This window comes from Crinia signifera, chromosome 2, assembly GCF_055691185.1.
Source record: "Crinia signifera chromosome 2, ASM5569118v1, whole genome shotgun sequence".
In the NCBI taxonomy this organism is placed as follows: domain Eukaryota; kingdom Metazoa; phylum Chordata; class Amphibia; order Anura; family Myobatrachidae; genus Crinia; species Crinia signifera.
This window is the reverse complement of record NC_139218.1, coordinates 258,398,689-258,419,618: the sequence shown is the minus strand read 5'-3', so window position 1 is coordinate 258,419,618 and position 20,930 is coordinate 258,398,689. Positions and strand designations below refer to the sequence as shown.

Here is a 20,930-nt window from a genome sequence, read left to right as displayed (position 1 = left end):
ATAAAAATAAAAATAGATGATTATATTAGTATAATGTACAGTAGCTCATATTTGCATTGTTTTTCGACCTTCCCTCTGGCGTTGTAAAAGTTGTGCCTGATTATACAAATCATCATCATAATCCTGTCCATTTCACAAGAGAGAATATGGGACATACCGTAAATGGAAAGCACAGTAGGTATAATGTGCATAGCACCCAAATATATATATATAAAATCTAGAAATCCATGTACTAACTGCATGCTTGATGGTCTTATTTCTTTAAAAATAACTTCATTAAATACAGTCCAAAGCAGCTTTTATAGAAAAACCCAACTTCAACTCAAGCCATATAATTCTACATAAATTTATGAAAACTATTGTTATTTAACAAATATTGCTTAAAAAAAACTAAAAAACATTTTTCATTCTTAGGTGTTACTGTGACCTGAGGCATTTTTAAGTATAAATATCATTTTCAAATAATATACCAAATTAGGCACATATGAAAAAAATAAAAATAAAAAAGAAGGTCAGCTTTATTGAAAAATCATTAAAAAAATGCAGTAAGGTTAATATTGGTTATACTGCAATACCAGCATGACTCACAAAAGGGAGAAAGGCAGAAATTGTGTGAGAAGATAGAAAAAAAAAAAAACGGTCTAAAATAATATACAGCCCATTGTTATCTTACTTTGTTAAAGGAGCATATAATACAGCCCATACATTTTTCCATATTCAATATGGACACAATTACATAGTTACATAGTAGGTAAGGCTGAAAAAAGACTTGCGTCCATCTAGTTCAACCTGGTATAGATATCCATTGCTGATTTGGTAGGTTCTGGTATTTTACAGACAAATTATATTTCTTATTTGTACCCATGGATGTTTTTCTCCAGTAAATGTTAAAGTTTTTTGGTAGTCTGCGCACTGTCCTCTCTTGTGCGGTGCTAGCTGCTTCACTGCCCGGTTGACCGTTCCGGGTCGGTTAATGACTTGCAAAAAAAAAGGGGGGGGGGTTTTAGTGTAGCGCTCCGCTCCTTGGGTGTGGGGTGTGTGGCTGATCCCGGTTTGAAAGAATATGCAGTGGGTTGGTTTCAAACAATTTTACTTCAAATGGTGCAGTCACATAGACAATTAATTACATATAAAACATTTGTTGTTACAGTTGTTGCAGTTAGTCGATACATACACTGTTACAATAATGTGCAATAAAACAGCAACACAGTGAGTGTTGCGGGAGTGGGGGGGGGAAGGGAAAAGGTATTGGGGGTTTTTTGAGGGTTTTCCCTCTGATGCGGATGGGTTCTGGGGGGGCAGTTGGTTTTATGTACTATAAAACCAACTGCCCCCCCAGAACCCATCCGCATCAGAGGGAAAACCCTCAAAAAACCCCCAATACCTTTTCCCTTCCCCCCCCCACTCCCGCAACACTCACTGTGTTGCTGTTTTATTGCACATTATTGTAACAGTGTATGTATCGACTAACTGCAACAACTGTAACAACAAATGTTTTATATGTAATTAATTGTCTATGTGACTGCACCATTTGAAGTAAAATTGTTTGAAACCAACCCACTGCATATTCTTTCAAACCGGGATCAGCCACACACCCCACACCCAAGGAGCGGAGCGCTACACTAAAACCCCCCCCCCTTTCTCCAGTAAATGTTTGTCCAACTTTGCCTTGAACGCATTTAATGAGCCAGCCGTTACCACCTCTAGGAAGAGAGTTCCAGAGTTTGACTGTTCTGACCGTAAAGAAATTCTTTCTACTAGCTGAATGAAATCTTTTTTCTTCTAATCTATACTCATGCCCTCGCGTCCTAGATTCCTTTCTAGTAGAAAATAGTGTGACAGTTCCTTATATTGGCCCTTGATATACTTGTACATGTTGAGCATGTCCCCCCTTAAACGTCTCTTTTCTAATGTAAATAGTCCCAAATTGCTTAATCTCTCCCCGTAGCTTAAATTCTCCATTCCACTTATAAGCTTTGTTGCTCGCCTTTGGACTTTTTCTAATTCTATGATGTCCTTTTTATAGTGTGGTGCCCAGAACTGTACTCCGTACTCTAGGTGAGGTCTCACCAATGCTTTATATAGTGGCATAATTACCCTTGAGTCCCTAGTTTCCATTCCCCTCTTAATACATGCCAGAATTTTGTTGGCCTTTTTTGTAGCTACATTACAATGGGCACTACATCCTAGATTGCTGTCTATTTGGACTCCTAGATCCTTTTCAAGTATGGAATTACTCAGTTCCTCTCCGCTAAGGTTGTAATTTGCACACTGGTTGTGTCTCCCAAGGTGCATAACCTTACATTTATCTACATTGAACCTCATCTTCCATTTTTTTGCCCACTCATCTAGAATTGCAAGATCATTTTGAAGCATGGTGACATCTTCTGGTGATTTGATGACTTTGCTAAGTTTTGTATCGTCCGCAAAGATGGATACATTGCTGAGTAACCCTATCCCAATATCGTTAATAAAAATGTTAAAACAAAATGGGCCCCAAATTCTACTAAACCTTTTTATTCAGTCCACCCAGTACAGGTGCCGGAACCATTGTTTTACACCTGTAATTGCTGTGCACTTATGTGCTCAAATGAAGACATAGTTTTGAAAGTCAAAAATTGTTCAAAGGCAAAGATTATTGTGCTTAGAAACTCTTCATTTGCAATGAAAGGGAGAATATGTATACTAATGAACGTATGTTACTTGGGATTGGTGACCTCATGAGGTATTGTGACTACAGAGGTGCACATAGCGATTTCTTCATACTGTGGAGGTGGTTCTCTCGGGTTCCGCCGTGGCTCACTGACTCTGACACCCCTCTCTCCAGTGGCTTCCTCATAGGAAGGGGGTGGGTCACAATTTGAAAAGCCAGCTGACAAAGTATCTGAACGAACATCAAAATCAATAAATCCACTCGGTGGTCTAGCCCTTTCAAAAGCATCTTCCACTGTACACAACACATTGGTACGCTGTGGATGGTTTCCTAGTTCATGATCATTCCTTGCTTCGGGAGTGTTCTCTCTCACACCTCTAGGAGCATAAGCAGTCCGACGTCGTGCCTTCTTTTTAAAAACACACTTCCACACAAGTAAGATGACCAAAAGGATAACAAAAAATACTGTGATCAAGGGGAAAGCAATATAAAACGGATACCAACTGCCATCTGCATTTGTGTCCCCGTGTCCTCTGGTATATTCTTTCCAAAACTCTTTCTAGCAAGAAAACAAAATTGTATCAACAAATAATCAAAAAAACTTTAAACATCGAAAATGCTTTTACCAATACAAATACATTTTACTCAAACACAATGCATGCAACTTTTTTTAGGTTAAGTGGGCTATATATTTGAGCCGTGTTTCCCAGTTCTGCCAATGATGACCTTGATCTTTCGTTTATCGAAAAGCAAAATCGTTAAAGGACCACTTGGTTAGAAGTTCTATAGATGTAAACAAAAGACAAAGTGATAGAACTAGAGGGTTCCACCGCTGTGGAAGCTGCCTTATGTGCAAATCTGTAAAATCCTCTGAAAGAAAAATGGTGAATTTTAAAGTTAAAGGCAATGAGTATAAAATTGAAGACTTCATAACATGTCATTCAAAAAATATTATTTATGTCTTGGAATGTGCCTGCGGATTATTTTATGTAGGCAAAACCTCGCGCCAATTAAAGGTCCGCCTAGCGGAACATATCTATAACATTAGAAAAGGTCTTTTGACGCATAGTGTTTCGGCTCATTTTAAGACACATCATAAAAGTAATGAATGTTTTTTAATCAACTTTTGGGGGATCCAAGCTGTAACCCCAAGATGGCGGACCAAAGATATTGATAAAAGATTAGCACAAACAGAGATGCGTTGGATTCACCGCCTTAATACCATTGTACCCAATGGTCTAAATATAGATTTTGAGCTGAAGCATTTTTTAACATGAATAACTTTTAAAATCCACCATTATTTCTTACTCTTTTTTAATACCTTTTTATCCTGTTTTTATAAAATTTATTGTTTGGGTGTTTTTTATATGTGAAATATCTTTCTTACATTTGGTGAATCTTTTTTCTTGTAGACACTATGCACTTTTGTGATAGACAGCGTTTTTTGCACATTAATGCATGGATTTGCACAATAACTATGTGCACTTTAAGATTAGATAATCACCATTATACGGAGAACTAAAAAGCTCTGCAATTATAACCAATTCTGTATGATTATATTTCTCTTCTCTATATCTGCAGGTCGTGTGGCTGGCTCCGATGGTTTGTGGCTATGACTGTGCGTGTCACACAGCGTAATGCTGTGAAACGCACAGCCATTTAAATCTGCCCCCTTCCGCGCTGTGTCAGGGCTGTGTGGAACGCACAGCCATTAGCGATGACACATCGCGCGGTCATGTGACCATGAAACTATACCCATTCTGTCCTACATATGATCTGCAAGCGTCTCCGGCTGCGTGGAACGCACAGCCATGTCGGATGACGCAGGCAGTGCAACCACATGATCGGATTTTACCCTATCAGGTTTATTGTTTATGTGAAAGATCCTTTGACTTCCGGCCACGGAGACCTGGCCAGGAAGTTAACGCTAATTACACACAGATGTACTTTTGCTATATATACACGTTCAGGAGGTTTATCCAGCACACTTCTGATGAAGGAACTGAAGTTCAGAAACGCGTTAAGTGTGCCTCCGTGTTTTATTTGTTGGACTCCTTGGTGACTCTGCTGCTTCCTGGTGATAGCAACCCCTTGGTCCGGACCAAGAACTGCTGCCCTAATTCCATCTGGGACTCACTGGATTGTTGCTGCTTTGCCTTGGAGAAACCTTTGAATGCTTTTTTTATGTCCATGTTTGTAAGTGCAAAATCCCATTAAATTGTTATATGTTTAAGACATGCTGCACTATTTTTGCTCTCTTTTATATTTATAGAGCTATTGGACAAGCAAATATTATTTGAAACTTAATCCCTCAAGGTGGTAACTGTATCACTCTATTTGTATATCACCTTCAGGTGTATCATTTGTTTGGCAAACACCATTCAGCGCTTAGAGCCATATACTTTTTCTCTATCTGTATGCATTTTAAGTGAAAGTGGGAGTTCACTTTATATGTTGCACTGAGCTGCTTATGGTTGTATTTTTTGCGCACTAAACCCTAAGATAATTCTTTGTCTCAATGATGACCTTGATGACTGGTGATCAGTCAGGGAATCAGCAAAAAGTAGCATGTAAAAGATCTCTGATTCACCAATCCCAATAATTTTTAGTATGAATTTGTTAAAGCCAGGATTTCTAACATGCTGGATTGCCCCAATTACCTTACACAGTATCAACAAAACAATAATCATCTGCTGCTCACTCTCCCTCCATTGGCTTCCTGTAGTTAACCAATTTCCATAGAAAATACTTCTATTGACACAATTAACAAAACTGCACCAAAATACATCTTTTATCTCCCAACTCGTCCATCCCCACAAGATCTGCGCATCTCACAGATGCATTACCTGTTCCCAGTCATAATTACAGGACTTTCTTTGTGCAGCATCTACTGTGTGCAATGCCCTCCCAAGACTTTCCTCTCCTCTCCAAACTGTTAAATGTCTCTGACCATTCACCTGATCATATTCAAGAATGACCAACATAACCGACATATTTCCTGTCTACTACCCTATCTACTCTACGGCAGAGCACTGCATTGCGTGCAGCTCTGTACATTTCCTAATGGTCACATAATGAGTGGGGGCAGGCCGGACGAGGAGCGGGCCTGGCTTGGGGCAGAGATGGATTGGGGAAGACCCAATCTTAATTAGGGTTAAGGGATTGTGGAAGACCCAATCTTAATTAGGCCCATAGTTCTCCTCCACACATTTTATCCCTGATGCAACGCTCTCCCCTGCCAAGCACATTTAATCACGGACACAGCTCCTCCCCAGCACATACATTTTATCCATAAAAGAGCTCCCACATATTTTAGCTCTGACACAGCTTCCCCTCTAAAGTACATATCCCTAAGGCAGCTCCCCCCAGCACATACATTTTATCCATAAAAGAGCTCCCACATATTTTAGCTTTGACACAGCTTCCCCTCTCAAGTACATATTATACCTGAGGCAGCTCCGCCCAGCAAATTTTATACCTGACTCCTTATACATTTTCCCTTATTTGGATCCCTCTTTCTTTTGTTCTTTGTGCCATTACCCTTTCACCACATCCCCCCTGTCCCTGATAACCACTAACGGCATCAACGTGGGTCCCGTTGTCTCAGGGCACCAGGTGCTGCTACTATCTACGTGGCAGGAGAGATTAACGTGTGGTGATGGCACAGTGTCATCTCATTCCCGCCTTCATCTAAAAAATGACTGGTGGAGAAAGGCTAAAGAAGACATGGTCTTCTGTTACATCACCTATTAGGAGGCGCAAAGGCAAGTTGCACGGTTTGGGAGCTGCACTGGTATGGAGATTTAGGATTTTGTTATGGTGCATAACGGAAATGAGCTTGAGTTGTGCGCTCACTCTCCAATGTATTTCTGGATCCTCTAACTGAAAATATTTTTTTTTCCAGCTTTCAAGATAAAGGATTTGGGGATAAATCATCCTGGGTTGGCTTATCTATATTACAGAGGAAAAGGTTTATTTTCTACATTCATTCACATCTGACCTGTATACATGTCCAGACATAGCTCCAACTGAAATCACAATAAGCTCATACTTACAGTCCTCTCATCATTTTCCAAGGCTTCTCTTGCCTCTTCATAGCTGCACAGCTCCTCTCTGCATTCCCGCTCTAGGTTTCCCTGCTTTATCTCTTCTAGGAAACTGTTAGCTCTTGGATACCGCTTTAAAATGGAGTTGGCCTGATCTTCAGACAGAAACACTATGAAATAAAAGGCCAAACGGTTAACTCATGAGAAACACAGAGCAAATGGAAAAATTACAACACATTATTAACCTATAAAGGCATCTTCAATAATCCACAGATGCAGCCCCGCGCAGTCTGACATGTGTTTGATGCACTGCAGTCAGCAGTGTACAAAGCCCACCTCCTTCCCTCTCTGAATAGTGGCTGCTCCCTCCAATGGGACCAGCCACTATGAAGTGGTAGGTGGCTTAATCCTTCCTTTGCAAATACTGTAAATGTAACAGATCTCTTCATTTCTACTATCATACAGAATGTTAATCCTTTTAGTGGTGCTGGGCGAACGCCCCCCCCCCCCCCTCTTTTCCCCCTGTAATTGAATAATACATTGGTTTGAATCATAAATTTGTGGAAGCAGCACAGAGGACCTAGGATACAGGTAATGGGATTGGGGGAGGAGCAGAATTGAATAGCCAAGGTTAACGGTGTGACTGCCTAAATTTTTCCTAGAGGATCTAGAAACAGTGTACTGAGTTACTGATATGCTCTCCATGTATAATAGATATTACCTATTCAACACTACCAAAGCAGCCAACTCACTCAGTCAAGGAGTTTTAGTCATTCCTGTCTGTCTGCCCCTCCCCTTTTAGAATGTAAGCTCTCCTGAGCAGGACCCTCTCTCCTCTCAGGGGCAAACGCAGGATTTTCAGAAGGGGGTTTCCAGAGGGGCGGAGCAAAGCATGGAGATGGACACTTAGGTGACCCAGTATATGCTTTGATGTCCCGCGGGTGGTAGGGGGTATTATATCAACCGCTCAGCATGTAGGGCCTGGATCAGTAATTTCCACTAATTATCCTTTACTGCACAGATGGTGGGAGATGAGGTGGGAGCAGGGGGCATTGGGCTGAATGTAGGGGCCCTGATACATAACTTCCGGGGTGGTAGAAGATGTTTAATACGCAGAGGAGGGGTGTATAGTGGAGTGGGCTTATTATTCATAATTTTCTGGTGGGAGGACAACTTGCTTGACTGCAGATATCTCCAGTTCCCGGAAATAGATTTCTTAGATTTTAATGTAATTAAAAACTAGAGAATCCCACCTACCAAATGGCATTGGGGACTAGGGGATCAGAGTTCAGGAGGCAGAGCAATCTGCCAACGAGTATATAAAACTACATACCAGGTGTATGGAGCTGGAGCAGTAACCAGCTGCTGGAAAGCTGATATCTCTGGTTCTGGGCACAGTAGAGACAAGCTACTAGTGTCCTTCAAAGGGGGAGAGTCCCAGCATTTGTAATATACCCTCAGAAAAACTCTAAGCCAGACAGAACCTGAAATATCTCACTGGGAAGAGCAATTAACAGGCTTGGATGGGGACCACTTCTTTGAAGTCAGATATCTCCGGTTCCCAAGGTCCGATTTTAAAATTTCTTGTACTCATGGAAAGAGGGGACCCTCAGCTTTCAAACTCTAGGGCCCTTAGACTCCTGGGGGGGTTTCTGGGTACTCAGAAACCCCCCCTGCGTGCGCTACTGCCTCTCTTTGCCACCCTTGTAATTGTCCTGTACCCGGATGCAACAGTCTTTATTTACCATGTACTGTACTTAACCTAATTTGCCTTGTACTGTAATGTGTTAATTGCTACATGCATTGACTTTTAGTGCTAATCTGGCAGATGGAAGACCAACAGTAGAAACCCAATAAAGTATTTTACGCTACCCTTGATCCTAAACCACCCCTACTGCAGCCTAACCCTAGTTCATATATATACAGTTTGCAGTCACTCTGTTCTAATTCAAGATCAACAGATAAAAGCAAACATGTATTTATCAAATTTTGTTTCAGCAAACATGTTAAAAATTCTGTGCATGCAATTATTTTCCTTACCCTTACAGGGTACATAAACATAGCTGCATCAGCAGATGACACAAATAAGTATCTGTATTAAAACTGGCTTCACCATTATAAGCCCTCCTTTTTAATTTCTTGGAGCACCATATCCACCAGATGAGACCTCGATTTGTGATATGAAGGCATGATGGAATTCCATGCATTTCCTCTATATATAGCTTTTGTGGCAGCCGCAGTAAGCGCAGAACCAGGGTAAACACATCTTTTCCTTGCCCAAGTATCAGGATGGCAGCAAACCATAGGATTTGGTGCCTTCAAAAGATGGATTAAGTAAAAGAAAAAGCACATTAGGGAAGAGGGCCCTGCTCAGGAGAGCTTACATTCCAGTATCACTATTAACTATTGTTCTAAAAGGCCTCCCCTTGCTAGTGTCAAACCCAGATGTTTAACAATGAACTGATCAGCAGATGTAGAACGTCTAGCCAGGAAGATTAGTCTGGCAGCTGCTTTACAAAATGTGTGATCTAATGAGTGCCTGGATTAGAGTTTTTGCAGTGTCTTGTGTAAGGTCCGGAAGAAATTTGGATATGTTTTTTAAATGCATGTAACAGGATTTAGAGACAGATTGAATATGAGGAATAAAGGACAGAGTAAAGTATGACCCACTAGGCAGCGAGCTTGTGGAGTAGGATTGATTGCCTATGTAATCGTATGTCGACATGGACACCGTATATGTACAGATGGAGCCTTCAACTAGCCTTCTCTGGAGAGCCATGGCTCACCAAGGCTTATTATCATCTATTGTTCTCAGCTGCAATACAGTACATAGAACAATACAGTAGGGGATTAGCAAAGGATTAAGTCCAACAGCTCTGGCTCAATTAATCCTATTAAAGGGCTGGATGAGGATGGCTCTATCTGTACCGCTTCTCTCGCCATGCTTCAGGAATGGCGCCTCCCTGCGCTTGGTACACTATTATATTCCAAATCTATGCCCATCTTGGATAGTAAAGTATGAGAGAACTTAAAAAAATCATGTAAAACTCATGTTGACCTTGCCTACGTTGACCATAAACTTGTGTCGACATAAGGTATGTCAGACCCTTTTTAGGTGTCAACCTAGTCACTGTCGACCATTACTGGTTTACCTAGTGACTGTCGACTTAGACATGGTCTATCCACTGACTGCATGGGATGCGGTCAATATGCCGGCGGTCTGAATCCCGACGGACGAAATACAGACGCCGGAATACCGACCGCCGCAATGCCGGCACGCTGTCCCTCTATGGGTGTCCATGACACCCATAGAGGGAGAATAAAATAGTGTGCCTAGCGTAGCGAGGCCCTGGGCCCACTGCATGGTGAGCACGTTTAGCCTGCAAGGGGGGGGGGGCAATCCATGGCCCCCCTGTCGGCATTTCGGCGGTCGGGATTCCGGCATCAGTATTTCGACCGCCGACATTTCATACTGAATCCAACGGCATACCCACATAAAGGCCATGGCAAATACCAAGTTCAGTGTTTAAAAATAGGATACATAGCACATATTCTGCATATTTCTAAAGGATGAGGCTTTAGTAGACAAAAAACATAAATTAATGAATATTAACAGCATATGAAAAGTTCACGTCCCAGAGCCGACACTAATTCCTATTAACAATATCTCCCCGTTCCCAGTCAGTCAGATTGTGCATTCCACTGCAAGGAAGTTCATCACCAGCGGCCCAGCACAAGAGGAAATTCCACAGCTAAAAATAACAGCACTGCATCGGTTATGACATTTCTTGGCAGGAGGCAGAAGTGCACACGTAAGACAATAGAGTCAAATGAGATGACAGTAATCATCTAGCCTAACATTTACCAATACTCTTTCTGGATAGGTAACCCTTAGCACAGCAACTGAACTACAATTGGCAGCATGCTTTGCTGGTAACAAAATTCAAAGGATTAATCAAATAATAGTTTGTCAGAAGCTTGTACTAACCAAATACATTAATAAAACAATAAGTAATATTATTACATTTATTTATGAGCAGTTTCTTATATAGCACAGCAAATTCCTTTGCTTTATAAGGCACATTTTAGAAAGTTTTCTTAACACCATGAGGGGTATTCAATGCCCCTGACGGCCAGCTATGACAGTGAAAAGTGCTGATCGCTTGCCAACAAGTATTCAACTCCCTCCCCCTCACTCGTGGTTTCCACCTTGCTGATTCCCTTTGGCAAATCAGCAAGGTGGAATGGTCATTTAAGCCATTAAAACAGCGGGGATAGCCACAAAATGCAGCAGACTAACTGCATTTGTGGTGAACTTCGCCATTCAAGGAGATCTCACAGCGAGGATTTTTCCCTTACATTGACTACAGTGAGGAATGGCAAAGGGGTTTGACAGCAAGGATGGATTGTTTTCAGTGAGGAAAAGCTATCATTGCCGGCCACAATGAATACTGCCCATTATTGAAATGACTAGTCTAAACTGTGAATTTCGAAGGTGACAAAGTATTAGTTGGCTCTGGATTGACAGTGGCAATTTTTCTTTAAATTTAAAAAAAAAAGTCAAGACACTTTAGTAAAGGCTTTACACCATTTATGTATTTTTTTTTTAAATCTCCACCTTTTCCCACAACCTTTTGTTACTCATCACTGAAACAGTAAGTGCTCATGTTACCGGCCCCATTCACATAGAAAAGCAAAAATTTACCAGGTCAAACTATTCTACCCGGTAATATGCTGATCAACACGGGTCTTTCTTGTGTGAAAGGGTCAACCCATAGATTTACAAGTAAAATCTGGGATTTAGGGGCCATGCTGTCTAAAAGTGGTATTATTTAACCCTTTGAGTGCCAAGTAAATTTGTCAAAATAGGTGTGCAAATTGGCAAGCAAACATTGGTATTCATCATAATAATCTGTAATATTTACCTCATATAGGAAATAATTATTTTTTTTTACACTACAATATCTGACGTACTATAAATATGTTGATTGTGCCCACTTTCAGTTCTCTGCAGCAGTTGCCCGTGTTGGGAGAGCAGAACCCAAAGAAGCAGGCAAAGTTTGAGCAAGGGCTTGGCAGAGTGTTTATTCCAACATATGGACAGGCCAAGCTATGTAAGAATAAATACGATCACTGCATTCTCAGCTTTTAGTCCTTTACATATCATTGTTACTACAAGGCTTTAATTTATGGCACCACAAAAGTTCTGCATCTATTTACAAAGTATGTAAGCATAAGACTGCAAAAAAACAAAATGCAAATAAACTTACAGTAGAAAAAATTGCAAGACATGGGATACAAGATATATAGACATTATTTTATATATAGTCACAAGAAAATATAGAGAGCACAGACTATTGAGGCTAAAGGTTTGATGCCAATGTTGGCAGAAGAGGAGCACAGGATGGAATACAGACCACATTGTGAGAAGTGAGAGTCTACAGACTGTATGACACCAATGTTAGACATCCACAGTTGATATCTAAACATTTAGTTTTAAGGCTATTTTGAGAGAACACTGTCTACATCATAATGTTTACTGTTAGAGAAACGGACAAATGCTGAGGAGCTGCTGCTTCAAGCTTCCAACATGCTGGACTCCACCCACAAAATCACAATCCAAAGACGTTACCAGAATATAGCACATGAGTAGAAGACTACGGTATAGTGCCAAAGTCTTTTGGCATTTCTGTGTCGGAGTGGTTTTTTTTGGTGAACACAAATAATTCAGAATAAAAGTGCGCAATTAAATTAAAGTGCAGCAAGGTCTCGCTAAATCAAAGAGTAAACATCCAATTAAACTCCAATCGTGAACATAGAGAAGCACGTGATAACAGACATAATGCGCTCAATAAAAACAAAAAAATTCAGATATACTGGTTTCAGTAATAAAAAGATGTAATAAAAATGATATCACCAAATAATAGTCCTTTGATATTTCAGTTCAGGTAATGGGATATCAGAAACTAAAAGAAAACAATATACGGAGAGGAACTGAAGGTGAACTCTCTTCTTTTATGTCCATTTTAAACACTAATCAGTTCTCCATTAAATTAAGTTTCACTTATAGTGAAACAACAATTACTTTTATAGATTTAGAAATTGATGTAGAAGAGAGACTAAGCCTTTTAGAAAGGTAACTGACTCAAACAGTTACATAGATGTTACAAGCCAACATCATCAGAATTGGCTTGAAGCCATACCTTATGGGCAATATACCCGTATAAAAAGAAATCGTAGTGACATGAATTCTTGCAACATCCAGTTGAATGAAGTCACTCAACGATTGGCCAGTAAAGGATATTCTGATACCCTCCTTGAAAATTGTAGAGAAAGAATAGATAGAGTAGAGAGAAGTGAACTTCTTAAAGAAAAAGACCCTAAACTCAAAGAAAAGGATATATTTGAGTGGGCTTTCTGCAGCTAATTTAATTCACAGCATCGTCAAATAGAAGAAGTCTTTAAAGACAATTGGAAAATATTGGTAAAAGACCCAATAATTGGAGATTTGGTACAGTCAAAACCTCAATTTATAGAAGGGCACCCACACTAGAATCATCTAGTGAAACGCAGCTCCGAATTAATAACACATCGGAGTGAACGTATTAGTGGCTTTCATAGATGTGATTCTTGTTTGATATGTACGTCAGTTAAATCAAAGGAAGGATATGAACTAATGTTAGTGTTAATGGAAAACATTCCCTATTAAACAATTCATTACATGCCACACTAAATGTAATATATGTTCTGGAATGCAAATGCGGATATGCATATGTGGAAAAAACCAGTAGACAGCTGAAAGTAGTATTATCCGAACATATTTATAACATTAGAAAATCACTTCTGACACATACTTTGTTAGCCCACTTTAAAACAATTCCAATGAGTGTGGTTTGATTAATTTTTGGGGTATCTAATGGTGCGTACACACGGGGGCGATTATAGCAAATATCGCTGGACATATGGTCGCTGAGCAACCATATTGCCAGTGATTGGAGTGTGCACAAGTGATAAATTGCCGGGTGCGCGCTCCTGTTTTCAGCCCCTGAATGGAGGAGCTCCTTCGACCAGCGACTTCCACTGCCTCTTCTCCCGGCAGTGTGACATTTTCATCTGCGACCATCTCTGGTCGCAGATGAAAATGGGACACTGAGTAATATGATTGCTGAGCAATATATAGCCAGCGATCATATTGCCCCGTGTGTACGCACCTTATCAAATAACACCCAGTTGGAGATCCCGTGATGTTGAAATAAAGCAGAGATGAAATGGATTCATCAGTTAGGCACCCTTGTTCCCAAGGGACTAAATGGTGAATTCGAACTCAACCCCTCAACCATTTTTATTAGAAATTTTATAATATGTGGACACAATATCGCCGCTGATTTTCGAGATTGCTTTATCTCTATTGTAATCTTTTCTATTTACCTTGGTTCCTCTTTTTTAATCGTATTATCATGTTTTTAATGTTTATCTTACATACACAATCTGTTTTTAATGAATTTTAAGTGCCGCTTCCTGATCGCGCATTGGAACGCAAAAAATTACGATTTCCGGAGACCGTGGAACACATGGCCATCTTATCCACACATGCGCAGTTGATCTGAAAGCCGAGTTAGCGTGCAATGACCGCCAGGTGTCGGCAACATATGGACCCTATAAATATAGAGTCCTGGACACCTTTACCTCACACTTCTGAAGAGGTACTCGTTCCGATACGCGTTAAGTGTGTATGGACTATTGTTGGACCCCATTTGGAAAGACTCCTACCCTGGATGAGTGGACTTCTACCATCATACCCATTCCGGAGGGGGATCGCCATTCGCCATTTGAGTAGCTGTCTGCCAGTGGAACTATCAATGGTGCCATTTGAATATGTCATTGTTTGTAAGTGCATCTGTCTAATTAAAATCTCCTTTACCATAAGGTAACCTGCACTATCTTCTGTTCTCTCTATCTCACCACATATATATGGGAGAAGGGAGATATTCGATTTGCAGGTTAGGCTGCGATAGTAGCGGCTTTTGCCTTTTGGATTTTACACTCTTACGCTTCATTTTGTGTCTACAGTTTGTAAGTGCAAAGTTTAAATAAATATTTATATTTTAAAGGCAACCTGCACTATCATTTCTTCCATTAAATCCATGAGAGAAGGGAGTGTTTTTTCTTTCAGGCATCTGCACACCACACCCACCAATCTTTGTACAGCATGTGCCTCTATACAGCCAAACTTTCAAGCCCTTAAATCAAGACAATTGGGAGTCATGTAAGTGTAGAAATAAAAACTCAAGGACACATCACTTTTCACCCCAATTTTGACAAGTATCTAACACGACTACACAGTAATAGATTAAAATAACAAGCCTTTATAACCCATTGCATCTGAACTAGGGAAGCCAATCCTGGGTTGTTTTTTCATCCCAGGATTTGGGGATTGAAAAGGTCGCAATTTCAGGATTCCTAGGACTGAGTTGGTAAATTTTTATTCAGTTGGTGATTCATCGCACCCTACGGGCGCTCTTCACAGCGTTTTAAGAGGATCCCTCCCTTAACACGTGAAGACTTATCGTGTGAAATATGCTTACCGCGCACATGTTCCCCGAAGACCTCCTGGTGGATGTGGCTGGCTGCTTATTGTAATGCTGGGCGGGCAGGCAGGGGGGGGGGGGGTTGAGTTTGTGGCAGCTGTTGAGTGCTCTTGACAGAGAGGGGGAGCAGAGGAATCGGGCAGAGAGCACTTTAGGCGGGGCCTGCACCCAGCAGTATCCCTCACGCACCTGTATCCCTACCCTGCTACCTCCCTCACATACCTGTACACAAAAGTATCCCTTACACACCTGTACCCCTACCCTGCACCCAGCTACCTTCCTCACACACCTGTACCCCTGCCCTACAGTATCCCTTACACAACTGTACCCCTACCATGCACCCAGCAGTATCCCTTACGCACCTGTACGCCTATCCTTCACCCAGCCACCTCCCTCATGCACCTGTACCCCTACCCTGCACCCAGCAGTATCCCTTACACAACTGTACACCTACCCTGCACCCAGCCACCTCCCTCATGCACCTGTACCCCTACCCTGCACCCAGCAGTATCCCTTACACAACTGTACCCCTATCCTGCACCCATCCACCTCCCTCACACACTTGTACCCCTGCCCTGCAGTATCCCTTACACAACTGTACACCTACCCTGCACCCAGCCACCTCCCTCATGCACCTGTACTCCTACCCTGCACCCAGCCACCTCCCTCATGCACCTGTACCCCTACCCTGCACCCAGCAGTATCCCTTACACAACTGTACCCCTATCCTGCACTCATCCACCTCCCTCACACACCTGTACCCCTGCCCTGCAGTATCCCTTACACAACTGTACACCTACCCTGCACCCAGCCACCTCCCTCATGCACCTGTACTCCTACCCTGCACCCAGCCACCTCCCTCATGCACCTGTACTCCTACCCTGCACCCAGCCACCTCCCTCACACACCTGTACTCCTACCCTGCACCCAGCCACCTCCCTCATGCACCTGTACTCCTACCCTGCACCCAGCCACCTCCCTCATGCACCTGTACTCCTACCCTGCACCCAGCCACCTCCCTCATGCACCTGTACTCCTACCCTGCACCCAGCCACCTCCCTCATGCACCTGTACTCCTACCCTGCACCCAGCCACCTCCCTCACACACCTGTACCCCTATCCTGCACCCAGCCACCTCCCTCACACATATCCCCCAGCCCTGTACCCAGCCTCATCCCTAACACACATGTTCCCCAGACCTGCACTTTAACAAACATATAGATAAAACCAACCCTGCACCCAGCCATCTCCCTCAAGTACATACAGAATGTCCCAGTCACTTTTTCTGTAGGGATGGCCATCGTTCATCAATGGTTTATGGCCGATGTCTAATAGTTTTGCCATCGATAGGGGAGAACCCGATGGTTCCCACCATCAATGTCAAGCTTAAACAAATAGTTTAGTTTTTGCTTTTTCCCAAGGTGCCGGGACACAGAGCATAGCTCTGCCCCCAGCACCCACAAAGCCTCACCCCTGCATTTTGATTGGCCCACAGATCAATCAATGAAAATGGATGACCATTGATATGTAAAAACATTGATGGTCATCCATTGAATATTTCTACACTATCGGTGGTCAGTTGCACTTTTGCCATCAATGGCAAAGGCAACGATGGCCATCCCTACTTTTCTGTATGTCTGTCTGCTGGCAGGGTCTCTTTGGGAGCTTGTGCTGGAAGGGGGCGGAGCTACCAGCCAATCTCTGAATGAACTGTGAAGAGCAGCAGCAGGAAGCAGAAGTGCAGGGAGTGGGACACAAGCCTCGTGACTGCTGGCTGCTACTGCTAAACACTGCGGTAGCTCCAGCCCTGCCTGTGGTGTGTGCACAGCTTCACAGCTGGTGTGATAAGTGAGGACAGGTGGGATTCTGGAGTGTTGGGATTATTGCTGGCTGATTACTCCTTATCTTCAACTCTATAGCCAGATCTGTCTGTCTGTGTGTGTATATAACACTGGGCAGCGGGGAGGGGGGCGGAGTTCACTCTGTGACTCTGCCCAGTGTTATACACACATTTACAGATTGACAGTTCTGGGCTATTATATAAGCGATTAAAATTAATTACTCTGGCAAGCAGCAGCAGGAATAAGAGGAGAGCATGGTACACTCATCCTGTACCATAAGCGCACTGTTCAGTCAGTCCCAAATCCAAGTAGCCTTCCTGAGTCATGACTACCAGCAGTTATGAGAACTCAGGAGCCCTCCTTGTACTCCTCCTGGGCTGTGACCTGCAGGGCACGCAGCACCGACAAGACTGACACTAGCCTCTGTCTGATACGTTTGGCATTGCAGTCCTCCTTGGCTTAGCTGGTTGATGGAGAAGGCCAGTGTGGGGCTGCTAACAGCCGATGTCTGATGTCTGGGCTCTCCGATGTCATACTGTGCACAGCCGGGAAACATTTGAGCCAAATGCTTCTGGTGGTCACCACTACCCAGCATTAAACCAAAAATGAACAAAGTAACCCAGCAAATCCTGGGATTGGAGACTCCAATCCCAGGATTTAAATCCCAGCAATTTTGAGACAAAATCCTGGCAATTCCAGGACCTAAAACAATCTTTTTGCTTATTCTTTTATTGAGGAAGTGGTTTTAGTTGTTAAATGTACATGTCCTGTTTAACACTCAGTGATGGCTAACCTTAACACTCCAGCTGTTATTGAACTACACATCCCAGGATGCCATGCTACAGTTATACTTTTTGGTCATGCTAACAACAGCTGGAGTGTCAAGGTTAGCCATCACTGTCTTATGGGCCCTACACACATTGCGATGTGTGCAGGGCTACCTAGCTATGCTAGGTCGGGCTGTGCTGCGCCGCTATCGCCTAGCACACAGAGCTGACAGCCCACACACAGAGCGAGCTGTCAGCTCTGTGTGCTAAGCGAGCAGACATCGCCAGTGTTCTCCGGTGGGAGAACACTGCCGATGCCGAGATTGATGGACACTGTCCATCAATCTCGGCCAGCGATAAAGACGCGCGGGGACGCGCATGGATGCCGATATAGCCCCCACACATACACCGATGTGAGGGCATTTGCTAAGTGACTTTGCCAAACTAAGCAAAATTGCTTAGAAAATGCCTTAATATCGGCATGTGTGTAGGCCGTATTAGACAGTATTTTGGCAAGACTAATATGACTGGTCTGCTAAATCAGGAAATCTTAAGGGTATATTCAAAGGACACATATCCATCTAAACTACTAAAAACTACTAAAGTATTATTCCTCCTTATTGGATAGGATTGTTCTTATTTTTAGGTGGTTACTTTCATAAAATTATATGGAGAATTTTAAAGACCTCACTGCGTGACACTTGTGAGCCGGATGCACTAGAGGACACATGAACATTTTGTTAGGATTAGGAATCGGTTCTAACCCAATCCCTTATATATTCTAAGGGAGGTGGATTTTTTCACCAAGACGGTAATTACCCCCTCTTCAATTGTGTTCTTTTACTATTATTTCTATACAGAACATGAGGTCTTTAAAATTCTCCATATAAAATTGTATGAAGGTAATCACCTAAAAATAAGGAATACTCCTCCATACAACAGTTATATATTTTCTCGTTGGAAATTACCAACATAGAATTCTATCACATCGGTTTAACCCTTGAGGATAACATTAATCCAGACCTCTATAAAACTCTTAAGAGATCTATTTACCCCTGATGAAGTCTCTTGTAGAGATGAAACGCATTGGGTACATATATCACAGACTTGCAAGTTATAAAGCAGTGAAGTTTACTGCACCATCAACATTTGATGATGATGATGATGCAACCCCTTCATTTGTGACATTACCCACATGCAGCAGAGAGGATTGGGGTAGAGGGTGGGTTGACTTATTAACAATGCGTGGAAGCATGCATCACTAACAATATTCAGTGTACACACTAAGCAATATTATAAATGGTATCGCTCAGAAGTGATCTAGTTAGCACACATCACTGGCTAGATCGCCCAGCACACATAGCGATATATGCTGAACGATCTGTCAACTACAGTTTCTTGATCTAACTAGATCTTGACTGCAAGTTCTCAATATCTGAGTGGGCAATGGCGGCGTGTTGTACCACGCATCGGCATCACTTAGGGGCATACACACAGAGCAATCCATGCTTAATTTAAAGTGATCTTGGTGAATCACTTAGAAAATGGGATAAAATCTCTCCGTGTGTATGGTTGACAATGTCAACAGTCACTAGGTTGACCACTAATGGTCGACAGTGAATAGGTTAACACCTTGAAATGGTTGACATACCCAAGGTCAGCATTGACATAGGCTTATGGTTGATGTGAATAAAGTAAAGATGAATTTTTCACGGTTTTTGGGCGTCTACGTCTTTACACTTATAAGGTGTCTATGTCGACATAGACACACAAAACCCGTGGAAACGTGTTAACCTTTTTCAGATTAACCATTAGCTTGTGTCAACATTTTGTCAATGCTTATCTTGGGTATGTCAACCACTTCAAGATGTCAACCTAGTCAGTGTCGACCTTAAGTGGTCGACCTAGTAACTGTGAACCTAAAAAAAACGTTGAGGGATAACTATCGCTGTATCAGAACTTTCTCCAGCTTATTTTTAATATAAGAGGGTGTTTATTATTATTATTATTATACATCAGTTTGTGGTTTTTGTAAAATTAACACACCATAAGTAATCGCCTCTTTACCCACACAGCAATCTAAAACTTGGTGACCTTTGAGACGAGCTTGATCAGACCCAGTCCAGAGACAATTGGCAGCTGACTGATGCAAGTGGGCCTACTGATCTCCTGAGGGATCTAAAAGAACCCTTTTGATGAGCATTTACCACCATATTAGTAGGAAAAAAGGATGAACAGTGCACTAGTGATGAGAATCGATTGACAAATTTATTTAAAACAATGCATGAAAAGTAATGAACAACAATTAATAAAAATACATGAGTTTAAAAAGCGGGGTAGAAATATTGTGCACACTTGATAGCGGGTAAATGAATAATAAGGGGGTCCCCCTACAGTTGGACAAAATGCTGGAGAGTCCGTTCCTATATTCCCCTGGACAAATCTGTTGATGTCATATTTACCACCCTTGATGTTAAAGGGATGTCCTCGTCCAAGTGTCCACGGGTCGGCCAAAGATGGCACAAATTACCGACAGTGGATGGGTGGCAAGATGCTCGGATGCTCCCAGAAGGAGGAATGATGGACGGTGAATTATTGGATGTTATCCTTCAGGTTTAAAGCACGAGGAAACCTCCTCCCACCTTTGATAAAGCCACCAAGAGTGGCGAAACGCATCAGAGCGCTACTGGGGAACCCCCCCTCTCTTTTATTTATCATCAAAATCTCTGGATTGCAGCCCGAACCATCCCCTGGATATACAATTCTTACACCCTGGGACATTGTTTCCTCGGGCTTCAAACCTGAAGGATAACATCCGGTAATTCACCGTGCTTCAAACCTGAAGGATAACATCCGGTAATTCACCCCTTATTATTCATTTACCCGCTATCAAGTGTGCACTATTTCTACCCCGCTTTTTAAACTCATGTATTTTTATTAATTGTTGTTCATTACTTTTCATGCATTGTTTTAAATAAATTTGTCAATCGATTCTCATCACTAGTGCGCTGTTCATCCTTTTTTCCTACTCTTGT

General features: G+C 42.1%; 1 protein-coding gene across 1 annotated transcript in view; it reads right to left on the bottom strand.

The window, feature by feature from the left end:
- Window positions 1-1,579: 1,579 nt before the first annotated feature.
- Window positions 1,580-20,930, bottom strand: part of PRRG1 (proline rich and Gla domain 1) — a 40,769-nt gene continuing 21,418 nt past the window's right edge. Inside the window, exons 3-4 of the mRNA XM_083174356.1 lie at window positions 6,709-6,869; window positions 1,580-3,212 (exon numbers count right to left, since the gene is read on the bottom strand). Of these exons, the coding sequence (XP_083030482.1) occupies window positions 2,700-3,212; window positions 6,709-6,869 (674 nt within the window). The 3' untranslated portion in view covers window positions 1,580-2,699. The remainder of the gene's footprint in view (window positions 3,213-6,708; window positions 6,870-20,930) is intronic.